The 19,468-nt window shown below is 42.4% G+C and overlaps 1 protein-coding gene across 2 annotated transcripts in view; it reads left to right on the top strand.

Moving 5' to 3' along the window:
- Positions 1–19,468, top strand: part of DUSP16 (dual specificity phosphatase 16) — a 93,025-nt gene that overhangs the window by 61,121 nt on the left and 12,436 nt on the right. For both annotated transcript variants that reach the window (XM_055570427.1, XM_055570428.1), the window contains exons 5-6: positions 326–489; positions 17,162–17,321. In XM_055570427.1, the coding sequence (XP_055426402.1) occupies positions 326–489; positions 17,162–17,321 (324 nt within the window). The remainder of the gene's footprint in view (positions 1–325; positions 490–17,161; positions 17,322–19,468) is intronic.

Below are 19,468 nucleotides of genomic sequence, written 5' to 3'. Positions count from 1 at the left end.
TAACACCTGATCTCCATTGAGGATTTGTTACATCCCCATTTTTCTTCTGCTTGGTTATGTGCTGCCTACTTTCTGTCCTCTTTAAGTTGCACAGAAAAGGACGGGGGACTTGCAGGGCCTGGGCGCCTTTCGAGGCCCTGCAAGCCAGGGCTGTTGCAGGCCTGTACCCCGGAGCAAGCAGCTGTAGCCAGGGATCCGTGTACGGCAGGATCCACTTGCATTTGTGGGATTTGCTTTTTCTTTTCAGACAGCTTTATTTGACTGGTTACCAGAAGGCTGATTTTCATCTCTGTGCCCGGCGTAACTTTACCATGTCTATCCTTAGGTGGGTTTGCCGAGTTCTCCCGCTGTTTCCCTGGCCTCTGTGAAGGAAAGTCCACCCTAGTCCCCACCTGCATCTCTCAGCCTTGCTTACCTGTTGCCAACATCGGGCCAACCCGAATTCTGCCCAATCTCTATCTTGGCTGCCAGCGAGATGTCCTCAACAAGGTGGGTGCTTTGAAAATATCCTTCATTGCAGGATTTCTTGACAGCAGCCGGAGAGGCACCGGTGGGCCATCCTTTCAGATACAAATGTTCTCAAAGCAGCTCCCCAGCCAGCAGCCCAGCAGCCTTACCTCCTCCCCCGTGCTGTCAGCTGTGATGCCCTGTTTGCCGTCGGAGACCTAAGCCATTGTCAGATGTGCTGTTCTTACAGGTCCAAGAGAGCTGTGACAAGACAGGGATTTTCAGAAGTTTCGCCCCATTTTCTTAGATGTTCTGTTATAGTAACTGGCACACACAGGAAGGCTAATACCATCTAGATTATTTCACACTTAGAAATGTGTGCATTTGCTGCATCAACTAGAAAAGAACTCAGAGTGGCTTGGATTGAGGAAGAGTTCATGATGACTTTCCCCTTCCAGAGGGGCAGGGGAGGGGGTCAAAAGATGGTGAGGATCAGCGCTAAGAGGATGCAGTGCAGACGCCCTGCCTGAGGTTCCTTGAAGCAGTTTGGTGGAGACAGAAGAGGGAAGAACATGAATCCTGGATGTACAGGATGTGGGCCGTCCTGAGCCGGGTGTGCCCAACAGAGGAGCCTTGTTGATTGGCGGAGGCCGTTGTATTTAATGGCACACACATAACGGCAGTAGAACTAAGGTCTGTCTGTCTCACAGTTTATATGCTCTTAACCAGTGTTGCTAGAACACAGGCCCCTAATTGCCTGGAAACTGATCTGTCTTTAAACCTCTTGTTTGGTGGTGGTTTAGTTGCTAAGTCCTGTCCAACTCTTGTGATCCTATGGACTGTAGCCCGCCAGGCTCCTCTGTCCATGGGATTTTTCCAGGCAAGAATGCTGGAATGGGTTGCCATTTCCTTCTCCAGGGGAATCTTCCCAACCCAGGGATTGAACCTCTGTCTCCTACATTGCAAGCAGATTCTTTACCGACTGAGCTACCAGGGAGGCCCTAAATGTCTTATTTATACCACCTCTGGTTGAAAAAGCAGTCAGAGATCTTAATTCAGCTGCTGCTGATTTACAAGTCCTGCTTTCTTATGTGAAAAGAAATTTCTCCTTGAGTAGCTGAAGGAATTGGACTGGCTATAAAAATAAACTTTGAGGTGGGCTTGCTTTAGCACGTGGAAAGCAAAAACATCCTATCATTGGGCAGGAAGGAGGCATTCTTTTCACTACTTTTTTTTTGCTCTTAAAACCCCTATATCTTCAAAATTTTGCCTGGATATCGTTGTTAATACGTCTGCTCTTACTATGAGGCATTTGAAATTTGATAGCGCATAGCTGCACTGAGCCTTTCTGGTGGGGTCATGATGTCTTTGAGCATGTGATTCTTATTAGTCCTCTTTGAGAAATAAGCAAACTATGTCACAGCGTGCATGCTAAGTCACTTCAGTTGTGTCCTGCTTTTGCAGCCCCATGGTCTGTAGCCAACCAGGCTTCTCTGTCCATGGGATTCTCCTGGCAAGTATACTGGAGTGGGTTGCCATTTCCTACTCCAGGGGATCTTCCCAACCCTGCATCTCTTATGTCTTCTACATTGGCAGGTTCTTTACCACTAGTGCCCCCTGGGAAGCCCTTTGTCACAGCAAGCAAAATTAATTTCCTACAGTCAGACACATCCCTAGGGCAAAGCTGAAGATGCTTTATGTAATCCTCAGATCAGAAAAATAAAATAAAATGAAGTGAAATTCCTAATTATGGATCCTGTCCAGAATTGCCCTCTGTAAAACTTCACCAGTCAGCTGGCAGGCAGGTGATTTTACAAATAATTGCATTACTTGTCATTTTTGTTACTTTCAATATTCAATGAAATGGTACCTTGACTATGCTGCGTACCTTCTCCAGGTTTAACAGATGTATCAGTTAATAGCTGAGTGAGCACCTGCAGGGTGAGAGGAGTGAAACTGGAACCTGAAGTTGAGGTGATGGGAGGGGGAGATAGTTTTCTATTTTTAATTGGCTTCTAAATGTCTGTATGGGAAACAGGATCCACCCATTGATGCCTTGAGAGGAAATGAAGACTAGGCTTATGGAAGCTGTGGTAAATAGCTTGAGCAAGGTCGTTCTGCAAGACCCTGAGAAAGTGGCCTTAGAACCTAACTACATGCAGATGTGTGAGACATAAGGGTGTTCTCTAAGTGGTGAATGGAAATGCCTATGTACGTAACCTCTGGATTCATAATTGAGAAAACTCTTGGTGCTGGAGGCGATCTTACAGACCACTTAGCCTCCTTCATTCAGTAATGAGGAAACCGCTATTCCAGAAATGTTACACGAATTCCACACCATCACCCTGTCAATGAGTTTTAGAACCAGACTTGCCTCTCTTTCTCAGGCAGTATAAACTCACCTTCCTGCTCCACTCTCTGGTTTAAACTTTCCAGGAGAAATAGTGGCTAATTTCCAGAGCTCTCCAAAGATGGAGATTTTATCATCTTCTCTAATAGTGTATTCCTTTTTAGTCAAATTTAGAAGATGAAGTCTTTGAGAACAAACACCACAAAATCACTAATTTTATTAGTCTTCTTATTTATTTTTAACAGATTGCCACCAAAGTATCTTAAAAGCATGTCAGAAATTTTCTTAGGAGGATAATAGTGTCTAACATTTAAAATGCTAGGCTCAAAAAAAGAAAATAAAGTGCTATACTCTTTATGTTACTGCATTTAGCCCTCATAATAGGATTTAGAGGCAGGTTGGCCCTGAGTTGTATGACTTGCTTACCCACAATTCTGTGACTAGAACGTCATTGACTTCAGAGTTAGTCAGTGGCAGAGATCATTCTCAAACCTAATCTACTGTGGCTCTGAGTCCTGTGTTTATAGAACACCAGAAATCCTCATCTCCTGCAAAATGGAAATCTCCATAACAGGCTGTTAACAAAGGACTGAGATTCTAATGGTCTATTGAATCTAATTGAAATTTGTTTCCCCTGCTTTTTCTACAGCATTGTCTATACCAGAACCATCCCATAGAAGTAGAATGCAAGCCACACATATAATCCAAAGTGTTCCAATAGCCTTTTTTTTTTAAGAAGTAAAAAAAAAAAAAGTGAAACTAATTTTTTAAATACATTTATCTATTTTTTATTTTATGACCGCACCACTTGACATGCAGGATCTCAGTTCCCCCGACCAGGGGTTGAACCCATGCCCCCTGCATTGGAAGCGCAGAGTCTTAACCACGCGACCACCAGGGAAGTCCCGTGAAATCAATTTTAATAACATTTATCACCCTATATCAAGAGTATTATTTTAACCTGCAATCAATATAAAACTTACTGGCACTTTACATATTTCGTTACTAGGTCTTGGAAGCCGTGTGTGTGTGCTGTGGTCACTGCTCCTCTTGCTGTGGATGAGCCACACGTGCCAGCTTCCCCTCAGACCGCAGGTCCATACTGTCAGCGTGTGACCGTGTTCACTTCTGTCTCAGACGTGGCTCTTCTGTAGGATGCTGTAGGCGGGCATCGGCAGTGAAAAGAGCACCCTTCCCCGCACACGTGTGCTTTGTTCCGACACTTTCCCCTCCTCTCTGGTCTTTGTACTGGAGTTCTAACAGGAATAGCAGTTGTACTAAAGCAGTTTGCAGGTGCCCAGTTCTTATCTGACTGACTGCGCTTGGAATCAGAGTCCTGTAGTTAAAATGTTCAAGACAAAAGTTCTTGATGTTTTCTCCTCCCTTATCAGTTAAAATTCCAAGTAGACTTATGTTTCACCCTTACACACGGGATGTGTGGTGGAGTTACCTACTGCACATTGTTCTTGAGCCTGAACCTGTTCAGCTTCTTCACCCAACTCAACTCTACCCCTCTTTCCCATTTTAAACAGGCTGCTGTCAGCCTTCTTTGGGCAGCCTCTTTTTTGTTAATATTTGTTTATTTGGCTGCACCAGGCGTTAGTCACAGCATGCGGGATCTAGTTCCCTGACCAGGGATTGAACCCAGGGCCCCTCGCTTGGAGTCTTAGCCACCGGCCCACCAGGGAAGTCCCTGGGTAGCTTCTTGTTTCAACCTCCGATGTGCAGAGCTGGCTTTCCTGTGCTGCCTTGCTGTTCTGCCATCACCGGGACTACTGCCACTTTCCCTGGTATTTCCATCTGAGAGTTAGGCAGGAGCCTGGATACCGTGTAGCCAAATACTGCTTTCAGGTTTCTCTGTGATCTAGGAAGACAAAGGGCCATGTCATCAGGGCAGTCAGTAAAAATGTTTTTTCAGTGTCCAGTGTGTGTAAAACACCATATAGAGTGCAGGTTGGTTAGACAAGACTTGTTCATGAGTCAGTGATTCATGAGTCAGGTGACTTAGGGCTTGAGTGAGGGCTGGCTTTGCACGGGGTGGATTTGCATCCCAGCTGGTTGGCCTCACCAGGCAGAGCACCTGAGCCAGGTGACGGAATCCGCTTCTGCACCAGCAAACTGAAATGCCTCCTGCCTCCTAATGTTCATGTGAGGCTCCAGTGACAAGGCATTATGCCAGGCTCTGATCACAGTTCCTGGTTTATAGGGACTCTATTATCGTCACCAGTGGGTGGCGTATACCAAGGTCTAGGGTGAGTGGTAGATACCGCGCGTATGGCTGGTTGAGGAGGGCTCGCTGGAGGAAGTAGGCCAATTCTGAAGGCAAAAGGAGTGGCGAATACAAACTTACTAAATTGACTTCAGAAAGAAAGATTACAATCCCTTTAGGGTTGTAGTGCCTGCATGATTTAATGAGACCTCTGTCCTCAGCCTAAGTGAACATGGCAAACTGGACCAAATAGAGCAGTTTAATTAAGCTGTATATTAAATCTATATTCCATGTATTACTCCACAGTCTATGTCACAAGAGCATGGAGCCCAAGTTTAGAAATTAGTCTAACTATTGGGGAAAGTTTATTTCACGGTTTAAGAGAAAGAAACTTAAACAGGAAAAAAGTAGTAACTGCAAACCATAGTAGTAAAATGAAGATTTATTTTTTGACTCACAAAAAATTATTTTTGAACATTTTCTTAATTGTGTTTTGAAACTAGAATCTTTAAAAAAAATTATTAGGGGGTCATCTTTTCTGCTTTACAGCTGAACCCTTTTTTTATACCTAACCTGCTACATTCAATGTAATTTCCCTTTGTTGTTGTTTAGTCACTAAGTCGTGTCCAGCTGTTTTTGTGACCTATGGACTGTAGCCTGCCAGGCTTCTTTGTCCTTGGGACTTCCCAGGCAAGAATACTGGAGTGGGTTGCTATTTCCTTCTCCAGGGGATCTCCCCCACCCAGGGGTCGAACCCACATCTCCTACGTTGGCAGGTGGGTTCTTAACTACTAAGAAAACAGGGAAGCCCATAATTTCCCTAGTGAAGGCCAATTAGGAGGAGGGACAGTTTGAATTAGTGAAAAATATACATTACAAGCTTTGGGGGTCGAGGCGTGGGAAACAACTTTATTGAGATATAATTCATACACTATATGATTTACAGGCTATTTTTTATTGAGATATAACTGACGTATAACATTATATTAGTTTCAACTATACAACATAATGATTAAATATTTGTATATACTGCTAAATGATCACAATAAATCTAGCTAACATACACCACCATACATTGTTACACATTTCTTCACTCTCTTAACCACTTTCAAATGTATAATACAGCATTATTATCTATATCTGTATGCTGTACAGTACTTCTCCATGACTTATTTATAACTGGAAGTTTGTACCTTTTGACCATCTTTTACCCTCCCCTCCACCGTCTCTGGTGGCCACCAGTCTCTTCTCTGTATCTGTGAATTCGATATTTGTTTGTTTTTTAGATTCTGCATGTAATGGGAACATATGGTGTATTTGTGTTTCTCTGTCTGATCTACTTCACTTAGCATAAAGCCCTCAAGGTTCATCTGTGCTGCCGCAAATAGTAAGATTTCCTTCTGTTTTAAGGCTGAATAATATTCCATTGTATAATAATACCATGTCTTCTTTATCCCTTCATCTGTCAGTGGCCACTTGGGTTTTTTCCATGTCTTGACTTTTGTGAATTGTGCTGCAGTGAACACAGGGTTGCATATGTCTTTTGGAGTTAGTATTTTTGTTTCCTTCGGGTAAAGACCCAGAAGTGGAATTGCTGGATCATATGGTAGTTCTAGATGTCCCTGGTGGCTCAGATTGTAAGACAACCACCTGCAATGCAGGAGACCCAGATTTGATCTCTGTGTCAGGAAAATCCCCTGAAGAAGGGAGGAATATCTACCCACTCCAGTATTCTTGTCAGGAGAATCCCACAGACAGAGGAGCCTGGTGGGCTACAGTCCATAGGGTTGAAAAGAATCAGACATGACTGAGCGACTAAGCGCGTGGTAGTTCTATTTTTAATTTTTTAAGGAACCTCCATACCGTTTTCCATAGTAGCTACACCAGTTTATATTCCCACTAACTGTTTTAAAAGTAAGATTAGGTGGGACTTCCTTCCTAGTGGTCCATTGGTTAAGACTGCGTACTTCCACTGCAAGGAGCCCAGGTTTGATCCCTGGTTGGGGAACCAAGATCCTGCATGTTGTGTGGTACAGCCAAAAAAAAATTTTTTTTTAATTAAAAAAATAAGAGAAAGTAAGGGAACTAACATTTAATGAGACTGTGTATTGTGCATAAGTCACTTCATCCTCATAATAGCTTTACAGAATAGTCGTCATCAGCTCTATTTTTCAGGTAAGGAAACTAAAGCTGAGGGAGGTCAGTGAGATCATTCAGATAATGAACAGTCCCGCGCTGAGCTGTGCTCTCAGTTTCCTGGGACTGGTACCTGTGTGCTGGCAGAAGGGATGGTGGTAGAGGAAGTTTATTAAAGTTTGCTTCTAGTGGTTTCTATCTTCTCAGAGCAGTAGGAACCAAGATCATCCACGAGCAGAGAGAAAGGGCGAAGGAGGGCATGTGGAGGGTGGAAGAGAAAGGGCAAGGGGTGGAACGGCATCCAGAGAGGAGGCCAGGAGACTGAGGGAATACGGTGCCTGCTGATGCGTGGGACCCAAGGGGCCCCTTGGCAGCGTGGCAAGCTGGCGGGAAGGAGGCGCAGTCCTGCAGTGGTGGGTTGTATGTGGTTGTGGTTACTGGTAACAGCAGAGACCAGACCAGGCCCCGGGGAGGGAGTGGTCAAGGTGAGGTGCTCAGAGAACTCAGAGGCCAGGGTGTCCGAAGGATATCTGAAAGGCCAGAGAAGAGAGATTACATTATCTGTAGGAAACATGTATTAGCTAACTGAGCACAAAGTTGAGCTAAATATTAAACAGAGTAAAATGACTGCTCTCTGGAAGCCTATGTTTAACTAGGGGACAAAGGACTGTTGAGTTGTGTATGCTTTCCACAACACATGGAAACAAAACTGAGTGAATGACATAAATTCCTCATCAGTTCAGTTGAGTTTAGTCCCTCAGTTGTGTCTGATTCTTTACGACTCATGGACTGCAGCACGCCAGGCTTCCCTGTCCATCACCAACTCCTGGAGCTTACTCAAACTCATGTGCATAGAGTTGATGATGCCATCCAACCATCTCATCCTCTATTGTCCCCTTAGGAAGTCACATTCATCTGTGAGTAAAAATAATCATTAGTCAGTAATACGTACACACTCTTCACACTTGTGGTTCCATCCCAGTTCTGCTCTCAGGAACTGCGACATAAGACACACTCTTGGGCACTTACATGCCCGGCCATAAATACAATCAGGAGAGAAGGGAACAGAACAGTCATGTGACTCCTCAGCTAACAGCAGCTGCTGACCCTCCGCTTGGCCACCCAGGTGGAAACAGGTGGAAGCCCCCCTCCTGGCCACAGTGGGCCCTGGGCTGCAGTGGGCCCTGAACTGCAGCGGGCCCTGGGCTGCAGCGGGCCCTGAGCTGCAGTGGGCCCTGGGCTGCAGCAGGCCCTGGGCTGTTGCAGGGCTACTTGCCCCATTTGAATAGTCTGCTCAGCAGGAGGCAATTGTGTTTGTTCTCAGACTGTTTAGGCCAATGTACTTGTTATTATAATGATGTATATTTATGAAAGTATCACATACATGAATGAAGTATGAATGGGGGAAAAGAGTTGTTTGTCTATGCTCTGAGCTAAATGTTTTCAAAAGATTCAGGAAAAACAAATTGCTCTACTTATTTTCTCTGTCTTAAGAGATGGGGAAAGGCAGCTGTAAATCTAGAACATTCTGTCCTGATTTATTAGTTTACTAGTTCTTGCTCTTTAAAGAATGGAAACTATAAATGGTAGATGCGTTTGGTTGTAATTTTCTAAAGAACTCCAGTCAGCTAAGCTATTGAAAAAACAAAAACAAACCCAAAACACCAAGGTCCTGCATCAGAAGTTAGTGAATTAGTGTACATTTATTTGCATTAAAATGTTTTACGTATGTGTGTAACATCTTTAGTGATTTCCTCCTTTAACTCAGTTTTACTGACGTAGTAACTGCCACTTATTTTTTCTCATTTTATTTTGCATTTAAGTTGTTATCATTTCATTTCAATACAGTAATGTCCCCTTCTCCCTTAGAAAGTGTTAGTCACTCAATTGTGTCTGACTGTTCGTGACCCCATGGACTTTAGCCCACCAGGCTCCTCTATCCATGGAATTCTCCAAGCAGGAATACTGGAGTGGGTAGCCTATCCCTTCTCCAGGGGATCTTCCTGACCCAGGAATTGGACCTGGGTCTCCTGCATTGCAGGCAGATTCTTTACTGTCTGAGCCACCAGGGAAGCGTGTCTCCCTTATGTCAGTTATAAATAAAGCTACTACTTACATGTATCTTTCCAGGGAAGCGTGTCTCCCTTATGCGTCTTTTATGGCATACTGTCTTATACATGGAGAATATTGGTGAGATATAAACTATTGTGGGCTCGGATGACTGTTTCTTCCATGAGGTCAGAACTGCCCTCTTTTCATGTTTCAGCCATGCCCATTGGGCGCCCAGCAGCCTGCATGAGGCCAGGAGATGTGCATGCCGGCAGCAGGGCCACGCTGTGATGCCCGTGGCTGCAACTGAGGCAACAGTTGCGAAAAAAGAGGCAAAGTGCAACTGATGAGTCTCCTTCGATAGCTTTCTAGTGTCCTGAGTTACTCCAGGAGTTTGTTCAGAAAGAACCATGCCCAGAGGGGTGTTCCTGTACTTTCTAACTGGTTACAGTTTAAAAGGGTAAAAAAGGATGAAACTATATTACTTCACTTGGTTAAACAATAAAAATCTGTGTGTAGGCTAGTTACTTCACTTCATTGCTCCATCTTTGTTGTTTAGACCCTCAGTCGTGTCTGACTCTTTGTGAGCCCATGGACTGCAGCATGCCGGGTTTTCCTGTCCTTCACCATCTCCCAGAGCTTGCTCAAACTCACGTCCATTGAATCGGTGACGCAATCCAACTATCTCATCCTCTGTCGTCCCCTTCTCCTCCTGCCTTCAATCTTTCCCAGCATTCGGGTCTTTTCTAATGAGTCAGCTCTTCACATCAGCTGGCCAAAGTATTGAAGCTTTAGCATCAGCATTAGTCCCTCTAATTTGCTTTAAAAAGAACTTGAGTGGAGTGCAGCAATAAAGAAGACGTATTCTAGAGATGAATATATTTGGATGTGACTTTTGACACTGGACCACTTGGTAGCTGTGTAACTTTGGAAACATGTACACTTGCTAAGTCTTAGTGTCTACATTTTAAAATGAGGATAATGGTAGTACCCATGTCAAAGGGTGGTTGTGAGGATTCAGTGAGACAATCCATTTGAAAGTTTAGCACCTGGGCTTCCCTGGTAGTCTAATGGTTAGGAATCTGCCTGCCAATGCTAGGAACCCAGGTTCGATCCCCAGTACAGGAGTATCCCACATGCTGCGGAGCAGCTGAGCCTGTGCTCCACAGCTACTGAGCCAGTGTTCTAGAGCCCGCAAGCCACAACTGCTGAAGCCCATGTGCCTAGAACCTGTGCTTTGCAACAAGAGAAGCCACCACAGTGAGAAGCCCACACACTGCAAGGAAGAGGAGCTCCTGCTCACCACATCGGGAGAAAGCCTGTGCAGCAACAAAGACCCAGGGCAGCCGAAAATAAATAAATAAATAAAATAAAAAAGTTTAGCACAGTACCAGGTACATAGTAGGCATTCAACATGTTGGATGTTGTTGTATATGTACCATATGCCATAATAGTATATTATTAATAGGCCTATAACAAAGGTGCCCTACAGATTTTTTTTTTTTTTTTTTAATTTAGGTTAAGTGGTCGTTTCTATAGAGTGTGAAAGTTGCTCAGTCATGTCTGACTCGTTGTGACCCCATGGACTATACAGTCCATGGAATTCTCCAGGCCAGAATACTGGAGTGGGTAGCCTTTCCCTTCTCCAGGGGATCTTCCCAACCCAGGGATTGCAACCGCATTGCAGGTGGATTCTTTACCAGCTGAACCACAAGGGAAGTCCAGTGGGTGCTTGTCAGAAGTGTACGTGGTTCCCGTCTTTCTGTGGGGAAATCGAACATGATGCTCGCTATGACTCGTTACACCTCAGTGTTGCCCTCGGTGAGCGCTGCCTGTGGTCTTGTGATTGTATAGAGTGGGTGACATTGCCTACGTCAGCCTCTCTCCTCAGAAACGCCTGTGTCTTTACTCTTGGACTACTTTTCATTTAATAAAGCTTTGTAGTACTGTTGACAGAAAGGAGAAGGATATGTAAAAAGGTTCCTTTCTTTAAGGAGCATTGTTGGGAAAGGCCCAAAAGGCTCTTTATCTCCAGCTTCTTGGTCGGGAACACTGTGGTGATCAGATGGTGGCAGAAAACCTTCACTCATGTGCAGATGTCGCCATAGGAAACACTGAGATCGTCACAGCCCAACTGTTAGCCCCGCGGCAGCCCCTGAGACCTTCCGAACGTGAGGGTCAATCACTTTGAGCTCGCTTAGCTCCAAAAACTACTTCTTGACATTGTTATCTCACAGTTGAGAGGGCTTCATACCTGATCTGGATTTGCTCAGTCTACGTTTTATGTAAAACAGAATATATTCATTGTGCCAAGTGTGGTAAATGAAGGGATTAGGGAGTTAGCAGGAGGCTAAAATAGGAAGAAAATGACCAAAATTCAAGACCATGGTTGAAAATGATCTAACAAAAAGATTTGTAGATGAGGTAGCATTCCTAGAAAAGAAGTGACCATGGTTGCTGAGAAGAGAATGATTTCAGGCTGAAAACATTTCCTGAGAGGCAGCAGTGGATGACTAAATGAAGTGTGTCGTGTAGGCTTGACTGGAAAATGGCAGATAGGGATGATAGTTGAACAAACACATACTGACCACAACTACGTACCTGGTGCTAAAGGTAGAAAAACAAGCAAGGTTTAGTCCAAGATCTCAGTGCTTAATAGGATATACAAGAATTATCTGCTAGTGATAACACGGTATGCTCTGTATTTTACTAATAGCATGTCCAAAGTCCTTTGGACAAGCAGAGAACGGAATGGTTAATTATGCACCAATAGAAGGGTTCATAGGAAGGTTAAAGCAGAAAAGTGGTAGAGTCATCAGGAAGAATAGGGCCTGCTCGGAACTGGCGTGAACAACATTGAGGAAGGCTGGGTGTACATGGTATGCTGGGTATTCGAAGGTTGTATGGGACAGGAGCGGGCAGTGAGACATGGTAAAAATAAGTGTGCATAAAACACACAGCCCCTGTTTTAATGACAAGAAAGGATACTGTAGTTGTTGTTCAGTTCAGGTTTGGAGAGGAGAACACTGCAAATTTAAGAGATCCGTGGCAGCTTTTCTGCTCTCATGGTGTGGGCTGCTGGCTGAGCAGCGCCTCAGAATAGAGAGAAGGGGTAATGGGAGGAGTTGATGCTGCAAAGGTTTGACCACGTTTGGAGGGGAGTGGTGAGGAAGAGAAACGGGATGAAAGGATCCCATTTTTTAGCTCAAGTGTCTGGGTGGATATTATTACCAAACCCAATTTTGGATTACAGAGAGGAAAGAAGAATTTGAAGCAGAGAAGGGAGAAAGAGAATGTGCTGTTTCTGAGTTTGAAAGTTTTGAGGGACATCTGAATAGAGATATCTAGGAAGCAGCTGGAAATATGGATCAAAAATTGAAGTGTGTTTAAGAGTCATCAGCATGTAGAGACATGGAAATAGTCAGCCTTCAGAGAGAGTATTTAGAGCCAGGAGATGGCCCAGGACTGTATCTTAGAGAATAGTTGGGAAGGACTGTATCTTCCCAACATGTTCAGTTTGGGAAGAAAATGTTCATGTTGTGTGTGCATATGTTCTGAAGTCACAGTACAAAACAAACAAAAGTATTCTAGCATACTCCCAAATCTTGTAAATCAATGCACTTATTCATACATTTTGGGGATTACATCTAACATGGTCATAATAAATGTACATAGTTGCCAAGGAGGGGGAAGTCATAGTAAACGGTCATGGTTTCATTTTGTATTCTTTGTTCCACTTCTCTAGTAAGGAAGATGATAGAGAGTTGACCGTATTAGTGATGTGTGATTTTTTAAACAGCCTTTTTGCCCTTAAAGAGTTCTGCTTTAAAGCCTCGATTTCTAAAAAAGTCTTGATAAATGTAAAGAAACTTAAATCATATCAAGCATCTTTTCCAACCACAATGCTATAATATTAGAGATCAACTACAAGAAAAAGCTACAAAAAAACAAACATGTGGAGGCTAAACAATGTGCTACTAAACAACCAATGGATCATTGAAGAAGTCAGAGAAAAGTAAAAAGAACCCAGAGATAAGTGAAAATGAAAACAGCGATCCAAAACCTATGGAATACAACAAAAGCAGCTTTGAGAGAGAAATGTATAGTGATGCAAGCTACCTCAGGAAACAGAAAGTCTCAGCGACCTTATGCCTAGAGAAAGTAGAACAAACAAAACCCAAAGTTAGTAGAAGGAAATAAAGCATAAGGATCAGAGAGGAAATAAATGAAAGTGAAAGTCGATCAGTTGTGTCTGACTCTTTGTGATCTTATGGGCTATACAGTCCATGGAATTTTCTAGGCCAGAATACTGGAGTGGGTAGCCTTTCCCTTCTCCAGGGGATCTTCCTAACCCAGGGATTGAACCCAGGTCTCCCTCATTGCAGGCGGATTCTTTACCGGCTGAGCCACACAGGAAGCCCAATAAATGAAATAGAGGCTAAAAAAACAATAGAAAAAATGAATAAAAGCTGGTTCTTTGAAAAGATAAACAAAATTGATAAACCTTTAGCTAGACTCACCAAGAAAAAAAGGAAGCGAGTTCAAACCAATAAAATCAGAGGTGACAAAGGAGAAGTTACAACTGATGCCACAGAAATAAGAAGATCCTAAGAGACTAGTGTGAGCAACTGTATGCCAGCGAAGTGGGCAACCTGAAAGAAATGGACCGATTCTTAGAAAGGTACAATCTCCCAAGACTGAACCAGAAAGAAATAGAAAATATAAACAAATCAATTACCAGTACTAAAAATTGAATCAGTAAAAACTCCCAACAAACAAAAGTGTAGGACCGGGTAACTTTATAGGTGAATTCTAACAAACATTTAGAGAAGAGTTAACACCTATCCTGAAACTATTTCAGAAACTGCAGAGGAAGGACCACTTCTGAACTCATTCTATGTGTCCACCACCATCACCCTGATACCGAAACCAGACAAAGATATCACACACAAAAACTTATCACTGATGAACATGGATGCAAAAATCCTCAACAAAATACTAGCAAACCGACTCCAGCGATATATTAAAAGGTTGAGACAACATGATCAAGTGGGATTTATCCCAAGGATGCGAAGATTTTTCAGTATCTGCAGATATCATATCTACCACATTCACCAACTGAAGAATAAAAATCACATGAGTATCTCATATACAGAAAAAGCTTTTGATAAAATTCAGCATCCATTTATGGGTAAAAAAAACTCTTTGGAAAGTAGGCATACAAAAAAGTTGAAAAATGAAGCAAATTCCCTAGCAGTCTAGTGGTTGCTGCTGCTGCTAAGTCGCCTCAGTCGTGTCCGACTCTGTGCGACCCCATAGACGGCTGCCCACCAGGCTCCCCCATCCCTGGGATTCTCCAGGCAAGAACACTGGAGTGGGTTGCCATTTCCTTCTCCAATGCATGAAAGTGAAAAGTGAAAGTGAAGTTGCTCAGTCATGTCCAACTCTAGCGACCCCATGGACTACATACAGCCTACCAGGCTCCTCCGTCCATGGGATTTTCCAGGCAAAAGTACTGGAGTGGGGCAATTCCATTTCAGGGGGCACAGGTTTGATCCCTGGTCAAGAAATGTGGGATCCACCCCCCACATGCCACAGCACAACCAAAAAAAAGGAGGAGGGGTGTTGAAAGTAGGCATAGAGGGACCATACCTCAACATAATAAAGGCCATATATGACAACCTCCCCACGTAACATTATAGTCAACAGTGAAAGGCTGAAAGCATGTCCTCTAAGATCAGGAATAAGACAAGAATGCCCAGTCTTGCCATTTATATTCAACATTGTTTTGGAAGTCCTAGCCACAGAAATCAAAGAAGAAAAAAGGAATTCAAATAGGAAAATAATTAAAACTGTTATTGTTTGCAGATGACATGATGCTATAGATAGAAAATCCTCAAGATGCTACTAGAAAACTACTAGAGCTCATCAATGAATTCAGTAAAGTTGCTGGATACAAAGTTACTATACAAACATAGGTTGCATTTCCATACTCGAACAACAGAGTATCAGAAGAAATTAAGGAAATAGTACCGCTAACCATTGCATTAAAAAGAATAAAAGACCCAGGAATAACCTACCTAAGCAGGGAAAAGACCTGTGTTCTGAAAACTGTAAGATCCTGATGAAAGAAATCACACAGCAAAAATGGAAAGATATACCATGTCCTTGGATTGGAAGACTCAATATCGTTAAAATGAGCATACTACCCAAGGCAATCTATTGATGCACTGCAATTCCTGTCAAATTACCAATGGCATTTTTCACAGAACTTGGACAAAAAAAAAATTAAATTTGTATAGAGACACAGAAGACCCATAATAACCAAGACAATCTTGTGAAAGAAGAATGAAGCTGGAGGACTCGTACACCCTTACTTCATACTATACTACAAATTTACAGTAATCAAAACGGTAGGGCACAAAAACAGATGTGTACATCAGTGGAATGGGGTAGAAAGCCCAGAAGTAAACCCACACACTTATGGTCAATTAGTCTGTGACCAAGGAGGCAAGAATATACAATGGAGAAAAGACAGTCTCTTCAATAAATGGTGCTGGGAAAACTAGACAGCTTCATGTAAAAGAACAAAATCAGAATGTTTTCTAACACCATAAACAAAAATAACTCAAAATGGGTTGAAGAATTAAATTTAAGACTGAAAACCATAAAACTCCTAGAGGAAAACATAGGCAGAATAGACTTAGACATGAATTGCAGCAATACTTTTTTGGAACCATCTTCTAGAGTAATGGAAAATAAAAACAAACAAATGGGACCTAATTAAACTTTTAAAAGCTTCTGCACAGCAAAGGAAACCATAAACAAAATGAAAAGACAACCTACAGACTGGAGAAAATATTTGCAAATGATGCCACAGACAGGGGATTAATTTCTAAAATATACAAACAGCTCATATAGCTTAATATCAAAAAAGCAACCCAATAAAAAAATGGGTGTAAGACCTAAATAGGCATTTCTCTAAAGAAGACCTACAGATGGCCAACAGGTATATGGAAAGATGTTCATATTGCTAATCATTAGAGAAATGCAAATCAAAACAACGAGGTATCACCTCACACCAGTCAGGATGGACATCATTAAAGAGTCTACAAATAATACCTGCACTGTTGCTGAGAAGGTAAATTATTATAGCCAGTATGGAGAATGGTATTGCAGTTCCTTAAAAAAACTAACCATATGATCCTGCAGCCCCACTCCTGGGCATATATCTGGAGAAAAGTATAAATAGAAAAGATACATTCACCTTAATATTCACTGTAGCATTATTGACAATAGCCAAAACATGGAAGCAACCCAAGTGCCCTTCAACAGATGAGTGGATGAAGATGATGTGATGTATATATATAATGCTTGTGTATGTATATACATGTACATACACCCAATGGAATACTAGTCAACCATAAAAAAGGATGAAATAATGCTATTTTCAGCGATACGGATGGACCTAGGCATTATCATACTAAATGAAGTCCGAGAAAGACATATTATCTGATATCACTTATATGTAGAATCGAAGAAAAATGATACAGATGAACCTATATGCAAAACAGAAACAGACTCACAGATGAAGAAAACAACTTTTGGTTACCAGAGGTGAAAGCTGGGAGGGAGCAGATAGATTAGGAATTTGGGTTTAACATGTAAATATGTAAAATAGATAAACAACAAGGACCTGCTGTATAGCACAGGGAACTAAATTCAGTATTCTGTAATAAACTATAAAAAAAGAATATGTAATACGTATAACTGAATCCCTTTGCTGTACACTTGAAACTAACACAACGTTATAAATTAACCATACTTCAGGTTTTAGAAATTCTGCTTTAAACTTGTCTTCACGTGTCATTGTGCTAGGTTTTTGGATTTAATCATAATGTTAAGTTTTTCTCTTTAAAAATGGTCATACTATTACGTTACATCACTTTAATTGTTCTTTCCTTCCCTAGGAGCTAATGCAACAGAATGGGATTGGTTATGTTTTAAATGCCAGCAATACCTGCCCCAAGCCTGACTTTATCCCCGAATCTCATTTCCTGCGAGTGCCTGTGAATGATAGCTTTTGTGAGAAAATTTTGCCGTGGTTGGACAAATCAGTGGATTTTATTGGTAAGTAGCTCAAGTGATATTACAAATCCTTTGGGTTATAGTCTAATGTATGAGTATACCTCTCCCTCCCCTTTTCTCTCATTAGAGAAAAGGAACCTACTTCACAGATTTTTCAAAAGTCTGAAAACAGACATGATGCTGCTTATCTCGTTCAGTGGCCAGGTGACGTGTGTATGCCGTGCTGTCCCTAAGGGACTGGCCTTGTGACATCTTAGCTGACTCGAACATTCCCAGGGTTAAGCCTGGTGGGATCTGTGATTACAGATTTGCGAGTGTTTGAGAACGGGTTAAACTTTCTGGGATTAAACTTGCCACCCACTTCATCAGATCCTATAAAAGACTTTTGGAAACTCTGGTGGCATTCCTTAACCTGTTTCTGCCTTGCTGCTGTGCTTTCCCCAGAGAACAGCCCCATCCTGTGGAAACTAATCCCATTACATTTAAAGTTTTTATGTCACAGGATCCCTAAGCCTCCGTCTGTGTGCCAGCAATTTCAAGTGTTAATAGTATCGGGTCTAATGAAATTCCAGCGCACACACTCACATTCGTGTGATGGTTCCTTCGCGATGACTGACAGGGTCTGGTCTGGATGGTACTTGGTTCTGCTCACTGGGCCCGTCAGCCCTGGAGCCTCCCAGCTCGCAGCTTCTGGCACTGCTGTGACGTTTGTGGTGCCTTGAAATCAGGTCTGCTGGTAGGAGATCAGTGACGTTTACTTGAAATGTGGTTTTGATGGAAAATGGCTAAACCAACGAGATGGGTTCGTTGCTCCTGGGCAGCATGACTAGGTGCGACTCTTGATGTCCATGAGAGGAGTTTTCGTTGGTTTTCCCCCTAGTCATGAGCTGGAGCACCCTCATCCATAATTAAATACTTTTGAATTGGTTACCGAAAGGTTTTTTTTAAAAAGACCTGATTCCTTTTAAACAATGTAACTATGTAAATTAAGCCCCTCACTGGATCCTTTCATCTGCAAGAGGAATTTTCTAGATAGCGCTTTTGGAACTTTGGGTAATTCTGAAACAGATCCCCCTTTTCTCAAGACTTCAGATTTGCCAAGACTTCTCCTCTTCCATAGGCGTGCATCCTGTGAAACACCAGACGGTAAATGGCTTAGATAATTCGCATGAAAATCATCACAAACAAAACTCCCATAATTAATTTTTCCCGCCATTCTACTTCTAGGAAATATTTAGCATATCATTCAGTGTTTGCCTCTATGTTCCCATTAAATGTCACATTGATCCAGTAATAATTGGCTCTGGTTTCAACTCAAAGTACGGTTTCAGAGTCTAAATTCAGAAGAAAACCTGATTCTGTTAAGTCATGACAGTGTCTAAGCTTTAGGAGGGTTGGTAGGAAAGAGAACTTTGCCTCCAACTTACTTTTCTTCGACTTCATGGGAGCTATTGGCCGCTTTTAATTCATACAAAAGGAACTTTACTATGTTCCAAGTTGGTGAGATACATACCCAAATATATATTATAATTGTATATCTGAAGATATTTTTACTTACCAGTAGTTCACTTGCTTGCCTATATACTTTTAGGGTCACCACCCTTTTCCCACCCAGACCATCCAGTGCAATACCTCCAGCCCACTGTGGAATTCAGCCTGTGTTCACTAGAGGTGCTAGTCTCCTCCAGGCCATTTAAAGCCTTGGTTAGTCATGGCAGAGAATATAAAGATGTACCCTCGTACCAGGACTTACTAACTTACAGGCTCGTACTTTTTATTATTCAGATTAAATTTCAGTAAGTTCCTGGGTTTGTTGGAAAGGCTCAGGTTTGAGTGTTGCCTTTGCTTTTGGGAGAGGGAGGCAGAGGTGAGTGCGGTTGCCTGTCTGTGCTTGGGACCCTGACCAGGCCCCCAGGCCAGCTGGCTGTTGGTATAGACTCCTGCCCCACTTCACCCACAGCAAACTCAGGGCTTTTGTAGGCAATACAGGGAGGTAATTAAGAGGATATACTTTGGAGCCAAACTGTATTTGAGTTCTGCCTCCCTTGATTATCAGTTAAGTGATTCTGGGTGAGTTTCTAAAAATTCTCTGTTCCTTAGTCTACTAATCTGATGACTGAAGACAATGTATTTATCTTATAAGGTATATTGTATACCTGTATATACCTTATAAGGATATTGTATAGATT

This window comes from Bubalus kerabau, chromosome 1 (genome assembly GCF_029407905.1).
Source record: "Bubalus kerabau isolate K-KA32 ecotype Philippines breed swamp buffalo chromosome 1, PCC_UOA_SB_1v2, whole genome shotgun sequence".
NCBI classification, from domain to species: domain Eukaryota; kingdom Metazoa; phylum Chordata; class Mammalia; order Artiodactyla; family Bovidae; genus Bubalus; species Bubalus kerabau.
This window is presented reverse-complemented; position numbering and strand designations above follow the sequence as displayed.